Genomic DNA, 11,914 nt, shown 5'->3' on the forward strand with positions numbered 1-11,914 from the left:
CACGCTCACAGCAACCTCCAACTCCTGGGCTCAAGCGAGTCTCCTGCCTCCGCCTCCCAAGTAGCTGGGACCACAGGCGCCTGCCACAGCACCTGGCCATTTTTTGGTTGCAGCCATCATTGTTGTTTGGCGGGCCCAGGCTGGGGATTTGAACCCGCCACCTTAGGTGTATGTGGCTGGCACCTTGGCCGCTTGAGCCACAGGCGCCGAGCCAGAAACTCATTTTTCTACTAGAATTAGTTGAGCCAACAAATTTCTACTCAGGCTTAAGCTATTCAAGCTACTTTTCTGTTGATAAATAAGGTTCTTTTCATATACTTTATTTACCTAGTACTCAGCTACTCCACAATCTCATCTATCCCAAAAAGAGAAACCAGAACAAAGCATAAGTGGTCTCTAACACCTGTTAATAATTTTTTTTTGGAGACAAATCTTCCTCTGTTACCCAGGCTGGAGTGCAGTGGCGCAATCACAGCTTACTGCAACCTCCAAGTCTTGGGCTCAAGTGACCCTTTGCCTCAGCCTCTTGAGTTGCTGGGACTGCAGGCATGTGCCACCACACATATCTAAAATTTTAAAAACATCTTCATAGAAGGGGCGGGACACAATTATAAGAGGGACTTTGCCTAACAAGTGCAATCAGTGTAACCTAATTCTTTATACCCTCAATGAATTCCAAGCAATAAAATAAAAAACAATCTGCCCAATATCCCCTCAATAAATCCACTCAAACCATTTTATTCCATAGAAGGAAAAAAAAACTAAAAAAAGAAAAAAAAAAAACATCTTTAGAAACAGTCTTACAAAGTTGTCCAGGATGGTCTCAAATTCCTGGCCTCAAGCAATTCTTCTATCTCACCCTCTCTAAGTGCTGAAATTATAGGCACAAGCCACACAGTGCTCCCATGACCCACACTCCATCACTTCTGATTATAAAACACTAAACAAAGGATCAGAAGGAAGTTTCCTGGTCCTGACAAGGATCAGAAGGAAGTTCCCTGGTCCTGATAAAGAGAGTCTACAAAACTCCCATAGCTAACATCATATTCAATGGTAAAAGACTGAAAGCTTTCTCCCAAAACATGACAAACATGTTTATTCTTGCCACTTCTATTCAACACAGGTTTTATTTAACACAGGAGCTCTAGCCAGTGACCTAGACTTGCTTTTTCTAGCAAATAGGCAAGAAAAAAGGCCGAGTATAATGGGTCACACCTGTAATCCCAGCACTCCAGACGGCCGAGGTGGGTAGATTGCCTGAACTCACACGTTCGAGACCAGCCTGAGCAAGTGCAAGACCTTGTCTCTTAAAAAAAAAAAAAAAAAAAAAGCCAGGAATTGTGGTGGGCACCTGTAGTCCCAGTTACTTGGGAGGCTGAAACTAGACAATCACTTGAGCCCAAGAGTCTGATGTTGCTATGAGCTGTAACACCACAGCACTCTACTGAGGGGGACAAAATAAGACTTATCTCAAAAAAAGAAAAAAAAATTAGGCAAGAAAAAAAAAGCACATGGAAAGAAAAGGAAGTAAAGCTGCTTCTATTTGCACATGACATGATTTTGTATATAGGAAAGTCTAAGGAATCCACCAAGAAATTATTAGAGCCAAAAATAAATAAATTCTGCAAAGTTGCAGGATACAAGATAAATATACAAGTTAACTGTGTTTCTATATATGAGCAATGAACAATCCAAAAATGAGATTAAGAAAACACACTTTAACTTGAAGAAATTACAAGGAAGAAAGAAAAAGAAGTTAAGAAAATAAATTCCTGGTGGGAACACACCTACAGTGTGCATTTTACAAGAGTACATGTCAAACTTACTAAGTGTAGAATATAAATGTCTTAACACAGTAACTAAGAAAATGCAGTGAAGGCTACGTTAACCAGCTTGATGAAAATATTTCAAATGGTATATAAAACCAGCACATTGTACTCCATGATTGCATTAATGTACACAGCTATGATTTAATAAAAAAAAAAAAAAAGAGTATCACTTAAGCCCAAGAGTTTGAGGCTACAGTGAACTCTGATGATTGATACCACTGCCGAAAGAAAAGAAAAGAAATTCCTTAACGAAGGCATCAAAAATAAAATACTTAGAAATGAATTGAACCTTAGAGGTAAAAGACTTGAACCCTAAAAACCATAAAACATTACTGAAAGAAATTAATAAAAATGTAAGTAAATGGAAAGACATTCAATGTTTATAATTGGAAGACTCAGCATTGTTAATATGACAATATTCCTCAAAATGATATACAGGGGCAATATAGTATCTATCAAAATTCCAGCTGTTCTTTTTGCAGAAATTGACAGGCTGATTTTAAATGCATTTAGAAATGCAAGAGATCTAGAATAGTAGCCAATCTTGAAAAAGAAGAATGAGGTCAGGGGATTCACACTTCCTGATGTTAAACCTTTACTATAATACACAGCTACGGTAATAGATATGTAGATTAAGGAAATAAAATTGAGAATCCACACATAAATCCTTACATTGATGGTCAATTTACTTTCTACAGGGGTAACAAGTCCATTCAATAGAGAAAGGCCAGTCTTTTCAAAAAGTGGTGCTGGGATAAAGGGATATCCAGATGCAAAAAAACGAAGCTGAACCTCTACCTCAAACCATATGCAAAAATTAACTCAAAACGAATAAAAGACCTAAATTTGAGATCTAAAACTGTAAAACTCCTAGGAAAAAAACAGGCATAATCTTTTTCTTTAAATTTTATTATTTTATTTTATTGCAGTTTTTGGCTGGGGCCGGGTTTGAACCCACCACTACCAGTATATGGGGCCAGCGCCCTACTCTTTGAGCCACAGGTGCCACCAAAACAGGCATAATCTTCATGATCTTGAATTAGCCAACAGTTTCTTTTTTTTTTTTTTTAATAGCCAACAGTTTCTTAAAAGTGCAAACAACCAAAAGAAAAAGGTGAAAAGATGATCTGCAGAATCAGAGTAAAGTTTTCTAAATCATCTATCTGGTAAGAGTCCACTTTCCAGAATATGTACAAGAAATTTCATAACTCAACAATAAAAAGATAAATAACTCAATTTAAAAATGAGCAAGAAAGGCCAGGCATGGTGGCTCACGCTTGTAATCCTAGTACCTTGGGAGGCCGAGGCGGGTGGATTGCCCTGAGCTCAGAGGCTGGAGACCAGCATGAGCCAGAGTCAGACCCCATCTCTACCAAAAACAAGCCAGTGGTTCTGTTAGGTGCCTGTAGTCCCAGCTACTTGAGAGGCTGAGGCAAGGGAATCACTTAAACCCAAGAGTTGGAGGTTGCTGTGAACTGTGACTCCACGGTACTCTACTGAAGGCCACAAAGTGAGACTCTGTCTCAATAAAAAATAAATAAAGAAAAAGAAAATTAAAAAGAAAACAACTTCAAATTAAGAAAACTGAAAACCAATTGAAAGCAAAATTTAAAAAAAAAAATGAGCAAAAACATCGACAGGCATTTCCCCAAAGATACACTAGTCCCTCTACCCAAAAGGAATATGTCCCAAGACCCCCAGTGGATACCTGAAACCACAGATTGTACTGAACCCTATATATACTAAGTGTTCTCACCCCAATATCCAAGATGGGCTATTGACTTAAAGGGTCACTATACACCATAAAACATGGATATCCTGGACAAAGGGATGATTCATAACCCAGGTTGGAAAGTGGAATGATACAAGATTTCAAAATGCTACTCAGAATGGCATGCAATAAAACTTATGAATTGGCTCGGCGCCTGCGGCTCAAGCGGCTAAGGCACCAGCCACATGCACCTAAGGTGGTGGGTTCGAATCCCCAGCCCGGGCCCGCCAAACAACAATGATGGCTGCAACCAAAAAATGGCCAGGCGTTGTGGCGGGTGCCTGTAGTCCCAGCTACTTGGGAGGCTGAGGCAGGAGACTCGCTTGAGCCCAGGAGTTGGAGGTTGCTGTGAGCGTGATGCCATGGCACTCTACCCAGGGGGAAAGCTTGAGGCTCCATAAAAAAAAAAAAAAAAACTTATGAATTGTAGAATTTTCCATTTAATATTTTCATGATGCAGCTGACCGAAGGTATAACTGACACAAAGGTGAAATTGCAGATAAGGTGGGGACTATTCTATATAAATACCCAACAGGCAGATGAAAAGGTATTTATACCATTATTCATTAGGGAAATCCATTTCAAAACTTCTTCAGTAGGTTGGCTACAATCAAAAATTTGTAACAAGTGCTGGCAAGAAATCAAAACCCTCATATGTGGCTGGGGGAATGTAAAATGGTACAGCTGCTGCGGAAACAGTTGGGAGGTTCCTCAAAATTTAAATACAGAATTATCGTATGACTCAGCAATTCTACTCCTGGGCGTATATACCCAGAGAAGTGAAAACACAAAATTTGTACACAATTATTCATAGCAGCATTATTTGTAATAGCCGAAAAGAAAAAACAACACAAATATCTATAAACAATATGGTATATCCATATATTCAAATATTACTTACATGTAAAAAGCAATGAAGTACTGATACATGCTATAATATGAATGAATTTGTGGAAACACGCTAAGTGAAAGTGAAGAACAAAAGGTCACGTGTTATGCAATTCCACTTACATGAAATGACCAGAACAGCTATGTCCACAGAAACAAAAGCAGATGTTAATGACTGCCAAGGGCTGGAAGATAGGGACACCCAGAAAGAGAAGTAAGGAATGAGTACTAGTGGGTAGGGGGTTTCAAATGTTCTGGAATTAGAACAGTAATGACTCCATAATTTTATAAATACACTAAAAATATACACTGAATTATATAATTTAAATGGGTGAATTTTATGGTATGTGAATCTATCTCAATAAAAAGACTAAACATAAAAAAAAAAGCCCTTAAACAACCAAATACAAGTGACAAAGATCATATACTGAAGTTCATATATAGTCCTTTATTTTTAAAAACTGATTCTCAGCTGGGCTTGGTGGCTCAGGCCTATAATCCTAGCACTCTGGGAGGCAGAGGCAGGTAGACTGAGCTCAGGAGTTCAAGACCTGCCTGGGCAAGAGTAAGACCCTGTCTCTACTAAAAACAGAAAAACCAGCACAGTGACATGTATTCCCAGCTATTTGGAAGGCTGAGGCAAGAGGATCTCTTGAACCCAAGAGTTTGAGGTTGCTGTGAGCTATGACACCATAGCACTCTATCGAAGGTGACAAAGTAAGGCTCTGTCTCAAAAAGAAAAAAAAAATTCTCATCTGAAATATATTTCTTCTCACTTTACATATAATTTGACCAAAACTGTTTTAAAAGCCCATATCCAAAATTCAAAGGCTTAAATGCCTTATATTAGGGGAAATAAAACTGATATAAACAGGCATACTGAACAGTGAAGTTTAAAAAGAAGTGAAAGGCTGGGCACCATGGCTCATGTCTGCAGTCCCAGAACTATGGGAGGCCAGGATGGGAGGATCACCTGAGCCCAGGACTTGGAGGTTAACAGTGAGCTCTGATCACATCGCTGCACTCTAGATGCGGCAACAGAGCATGACTCCATTTCCAGCTTTGCCCCCTTACTTTACTGTAAGAATACAGTATATAATACTGATATACAAAATGCACGTTAATCAACTGTTTAAGTTATCAACAAGCCTCTAGGGTCACAAATAGGCTACCAATAGTTAAGTTTTGGGGGATTCAAAAGTTATACTCAGATTTTTGATTATACAGGGGGTTGGCACCCCTAACCTCTGCATTGTTCAAGGGTCAACCATACTTACATTTACTATTTTATATATTATATACTTACATTTAATAAGGGCAAATAAAAAAGATATAAATTTAGTAAAGGTGAACTACATACTTCATTAGAACCTGACAGTATCACTGATACATAACTCGATACAATAAGCTACATCTATAGCAATAAAAATAATGATGATGATTAAGAGTAACATCAGTTGGCTGAGCACGCTGGCTGATGCCTATAGTCCTAGCACTCTGGGATACCTTGAGCTCAGGAGTTAGAGACTAGCCTGAGTAAGAGCAAGACCCCATCTCTAAAAAAAATAGCCAGGCATTCTGGCGGGTGCCTGTAGTCCCAGCAACTCGGGAGAGTGAGGCAAGAGCATCGACTGAGCCCAAGAGTTTGAGGTTGCTATGTGCTATAACGCCATAGCACTCTACTGAGGGCAATAAAGTGAAACTCTGTCTCAAAAAACAAAAAAAGTAACAAGAGTTAACCTACTTTACCACTTTCAATGTGCCAAACACTATTCCAAGTATTCATTAACCCCCAAGATTCCTAAAAGGAAAAAGTACTACTACTATTTCATTTTAAAGAAGAAACTGAGGGTTTTGTCACCCATAGCACAGTGGTTACAGTGTCAGCCACATACACCAAGGGCAGCAGGTTCAAACTCAGCCTGGGCCAGTTAAACAACAATGACAACTGCAACAAAAAATAGCTGGGCATTGTGGTAGGTGCCTGTAGTCCCAGTCATCCCAGCTACTTGGAAGGCTGAGGCAAGAGAACTGCTTCAGCCCAAGGGTTGGAGGTTGCTGTGAGCTGTGATGCCACATCACTCTACTGAGGGCAACATAGTGAGACTGTCTCAAAAAAAAAAAAAAAAAAAAGAAGCAGAAGAAGAAACTGAGGCATCATATAGCTAAAGTAAGTGACAAAAGACTCAAACTCGGCAGTTGGCTTCAGTCCATCTGCTTATAACCAGTACACTACGTTGGCTCTTAGCAAGAAACCATCAATCATTAAAAAATTAAATAATGTTCTGGTTCAGCACCCATAGCTCAGTGGGTAGGGCGCCGGCCACATACACCAAGGCTGCTAAACAACAATGACAACCACAACAAAAAAATACAGCTGGGTGTTGTGCTGGGCACCTGTAGTCCCAGCTACTTGAGAGGCTGAGGCAAGAGAATCACTTAAGCCTAAGAGATGAGGTTGCTGTGAGTTGTGACACCATGGCACTCTACCCAGGGTGACAGCTTGAGACTCTGTCTCAAAAATAAAAAATTTTAAAAAGCTGTTCTAAAGCTGGGCAAGGGGGCTCATGCCTATAAACCTAGCACTCTGGGAAGCCAAAGCAGGAGAACAGCTTGAGCTCAGGAGTTCAAGAACAGCCTGAGTAAGAGCAAAGCCTTATCTCCACCAAAAGTAGAAAAATTAGCTGGGCATTGTGGTGGACGCCTATAGTCCAGCTACTCAAGAGCCTGAGGCAGGAGGATCACTAGAGCCCAAGAGTTTGAGGTTGCAGTAAGTTAGACTGATGCCACAGCACTCTAGCCTGGGGCAACAGAGTGAGACTTGTCTCAAAACAAACACACACACACACAAAAGACAAAAACCTATTCTAAGACAGCTTATCACCCACAGGACAAAATCTACAGGTCAAAGAACAGCCCTTCACAATCTGACTCCAACCTGTATTTCCAGCTTATCTCCAGATATTCTAGTCAAACCAGACTTCTCATGCTCCTTAAACTATAGAGTCTACATTTTCATGCCACTGTGTTAAAGGCTTTTTCTTAACTTCTCTACCTAGATAATTCCTACTTATCCTTCAAAATCCAGTTCAAATAACACTCCTCTATGCCAGCAGTACCCAACCATTTTGGCACCCAGAGGCCAGTTTCATGGAAAGACAACTTTTCCACTGATCAGAGCGTGGGGGGATGGTTTCAGGATGACTCAGGCACATTACATCTCCACTCAGATCATTAGATTCTCATAAGGAGAATGCAACCTGGATGCCCCATACGTGCACCTTATAGGAGGGTTTGCACTATGAGAATCTAATGAACCACTTATATGACAGGAGAAGCAGCTTCGGCAGTGATGGGAGCAACGGAGAACATCTGTAACACTCATGAAGCTCTTCTTGCTTGCCGGCACTCATCTCACTCACCACCTGCTGTGTTGTCACATCCTACTGGGCCTACTACTGGTCCACGGCTCAGAGGTTGGGGGACCGCAGCTCTATGCCACCTTCTCTGATGCCATTAGGCAAAACTGTCCACACAGTATTTTGTACACACCTCCTTTTAAAGCACTTGTAACGTGACAAACTTGAATGCTTAATTCTCTTTACCTCCTAGAATTAGACACAATTTCAGATTTGTTAGAAACTCAGCAATATAAAATGACTTGTTAGCTAAGTGTTCCATATAGTCAAGGTTTTATTTTAACAAAAGATACAAAATATATCTATTTATTTATTATTTTTACAGACAGGGTCTCACTCTGTAGTCCCAGGCCGGAGCATAGTGGTTTGATCACAGCTCACTAATTGCAACCTCACTAATTGTACACCTCCTTAACCCTGGACTTAAGAGATGCTACTCCTGGTTGATTTCTATTTTTACCTACAGATGGGGAGTCTCCCTATGTTGCCAGGCTGGTCTCAAACGTCTGACCTACAGCGATCTTCCAACCTCAGTCTCCCAAATCACAGGGAGTATAGGCATGAACCACCACACGCAGTCTGAAATTCAAATATTTAAAAGAAATAAAGTTCATTTTCACATAAACTAAAAGTTACAAAGGTTCCTACACATTGAATTCATTCACCGGAAATCTTTTTAAGAAGAAAGACTGATATCCTACACTGAACCTGAGTAATGCATTGCAGTCAAGGTAATAACATGGTAATAAGTGAGAGACTAGTCTAAAGGAAAGTAGACAAGAGTATCATTCAGTAGGTTACTACTGCTGGAGTCACACATAGTAAACAATGAATGCCTTTAGAAATGACTGTCCCTCCCAATTTCAAGTCACTCCTTGAGAGTAACTTATTCACTCCAAAATTCTAGTGAAATCTTTTTTTTATTTTATTTTTTATAGACAAGAGTCTTACTTTGTCACCCTTGGTAGAGTGCCATGGTGTCACAGCTCACAGCAACCTCCTGCTCTTGGGCCTAGACGATTCTCTTGCCTCAGCCTCCTGAGTAGCTGGGACTACAGGCACCCACCACAACGCCTGGCTTTTTTTTGTTTATTGTTGCATTTTGGCTGGGGCCGGTTCAAACCCGTGACCTTTGGTATGTGGGGCCGGCGCCCTACTCACTGAGCCATAGGCGCACCCCTGAAATTTTTATTTTTGTTTTTTTAAGACAGGGTCTCACTCTATTGTCCCATGCTAGAGTCGTGGCATCAGTCTAGCTCACAGCAACCTCAAACTCCTGGGTTCAAGTGATCCTTTTCCTTGGCCTCCCCAGTAGCTGGGACTACAGGTGCTTTCCACACTCCTGAGCTCAAGCAATCACCCATCTTGGCCACCCAAAGTGCTAAGATTACAGGCGTGAGCCACCACTCTTGGCCTAAAAATCGTGTTTTATTACTTATTCTAGATAAGTTTCTATTTCCTACTGGACAAAATCAAACACAATTACATCCACACATACAGTTAACTAATTTCTTTCCCCGTATGTAATTTACAATAGCCACCCTAATGACATGTAGGGTACCCTGCGATTTTTAGTATGTAATGAGTACAGAAGAATACGTAACGGTCCTTCAACTCCTTATTGAATTAACTCCATTTGCCTCTGCCTTTTCTATTTTAAGTTACTTTTATCTATAAGGGAAATGTCATTTCACCTTGATTTATTAACAAGCCATCTATACTACTGGCTTATTTCTTCTACAATCCCATGCTCAAAATTTATCTAGTATGCGACAGCTTCTGGCAAAACCTGCCTCTTATTTCATGATCTTCAGGGTCTCCAAAAGATCTACTGCCTCTGACTCATTTTCATGACTGTAAGTCTGGTTTTTCAGAAATAAACAAATCTATCGGGCAACCTTTTATATAAAGCACACTTTTAAATCAAATATCAACTTTCTATTCCTGTCAATATAAAATTAAACCAATGCCTCTACTGCTATGTGTTAGCCACTCAGGCAGTCCACAGACCTGCATTAATATTTGTGTAGCATTTCTCCATTACCTAGGCTGAGAATTCTCCTCATACATTCTTTCTTTCCCCTCCTTGAAGAGGCTTATGGTCTGCTTAGTTTTCTTCATCAAATTCTCCATGAACACCCTAAAATACTCATTCTCTCCAAGTGTCTCCATCTTCCCCTCATATCTTGACAAGATAGTACGGAGATGCTGGTAGGTATCTGGCAGCAGGTCTAAGATATAAGGTGGGCTATTCTTTAGCGCCAGCTTTGGGTTCTGACACAACCGCACCACCTGCAACAAATGGAAAAGAAGTGCTATTACTTGGAGAATCGTAAGGACAATTTCCTCTTTAAAGTTTAAAAAGTTATGAAATATGTGCTCTTTTGCAGAAATATGAAAAATGCATGCGAATATAATAACCCAGAATACCCACTGTCTACAGGCAGTCACTTGACATTTTTAAGGGTCTCTCAGAGGGTGTTTTGTTTGTTTGTTTGTTTGTGTTGGGTTTTTTTGAGAGATAAGATTTGGGTCAGTCACCTAGGATGGGCTATAATGGCATGATCATAGCTCACTACAGCCTCAAAGTTCTGGGTTCTAATGATCCTCCCAAATCAGTGTCCCAAGTAGCTGGGACCACAAGCCTTCATTACCAATCCTGGTCCAAAGTGTAGGTTCTTACGTTCTTAAAACCCTATGAAAGACTAACACTGCAGACAAAACACAGTGCAGACTAAAAATGAGGGGGGAAACATCCAAACAAATGCTGAAAATGTGCTAGATTCAATATTGAAAATTACTTTCAATTACATGGCTGAACCTACAATAGAGTAAAGAAAATTCCCAGTAGCAGAATGAAGTAAAGGACATGGCTGCCATGAGGGTGGAAATCTCTGCAATCTAGGGCTTTAAGTTTTAACAACCACTAGGGGACAGAAAGAGAGAGAACTTAGACATAGCAAAGTCTGGGGTTGAACTGAAACATCTATTCCTTCCCATATAAATGTAGGGCTCTCAGAATTTGGCTGGTAATTCTTTTTCCCATCTTTTACTTTCAACTTTTCTGATTTCTTATGTTTTAAGTGGTCATCCAATGTAACAACCGTTCCTTTCTAAAAGGTAAGTTTAATTCATTTTTTATTTGATAGATTGACTAATTATTTGTATTTATTCCTACCATCTTTCTTGTGCTTTCGACTTACATGGATTTTCTGTGTCTAGAGAAGATTAATGAGTGGAACAGAAGAGACCACAACAAAAAAACACAAGTCACAGAATCAGAACGTATTTACAAGATGACTATATCTAGATATACACATGTAGAATAATAAAGACATCTACAAATCAGTAAGGAAGATAGATAATCTAATACAAAAATGGACAAAAGACTTGAACAACACTATAACAAAGGCAAAATATCATATCCAAATAACCAAAAATATGACATGGTACTCAACCAACACAACCAGACACACACCAAACTGGCAATGCAAACTGCTTGGCAAAAGGAACCCTCAAAGACTGCTGGTGGGAAATCTTAACTGACAGAACCAACTTAGAAAACAGGCCAGCACTATATTGTCACATTAAAGGTTTATACACTCTGTGTACCTGCAGATCCACGCAAATTTGCAGAAAAGCATTGTTAGTAATAATGAAAACGGGAAATAGAAGTATAAATTGTAGTATAGTCATCACAGTAGAATAATATGTTGCAACAATATTATACTATACTAACTATAACATGGATACTCTTCTCAAAGTTGATCTAAAGAAACCAGAAACCTCACACCTGCACTCCTAACATTCTGGGAGGCTAAGGCAGTAGGATGTTCCAGCTCAGGAGTTTGAGACCTGTGAGCAAAAGCAAGACCTCCTTACAAAAAAACAGAAAAATTAGCCAGGTGTGGTGCCATGTTAACTGTAGTCCCAGCTACTAGAGAGGCTGAAGTGGGAAGATTGAGCCTAGCAGTTAGAGGTTGCAGTGAATTATGATGACATCACTG

The 11,914-nt window shown here is 39.9% G+C and overlaps 1 protein-coding gene across 1 annotated transcript in view; it reads right to left on the minus strand.

Annotated features, from left to right (window-relative positions):
* The window catches only part of CBL (Cbl proto-oncogene), a 90,425-nt gene that overhangs the window by 54,583 nt on the left and 23,928 nt on the right, over positions 1–11,914 (minus strand). The window contains exon 2 of the mRNA XM_023517301.1: positions 9,952–10,199. Within this exon, the coding sequence (XP_023373069.1) occupies positions 9,952–10,199 (248 nt within the window). The remainder of the gene's footprint in view (positions 1–9,951; positions 10,200–11,914) is intronic.

This window comes from Otolemur garnettii, unplaced genomic scaffold (assembly GCF_000181295.1).
Source record: "Otolemur garnettii isolate 467f Iridium unplaced genomic scaffold, OtoGar3 scaffold00108, whole genome shotgun sequence".
In the NCBI taxonomy this organism is placed as follows: Eukaryota; Metazoa; Chordata; class Mammalia; order Primates; family Galagidae; genus Otolemur; species Otolemur garnettii.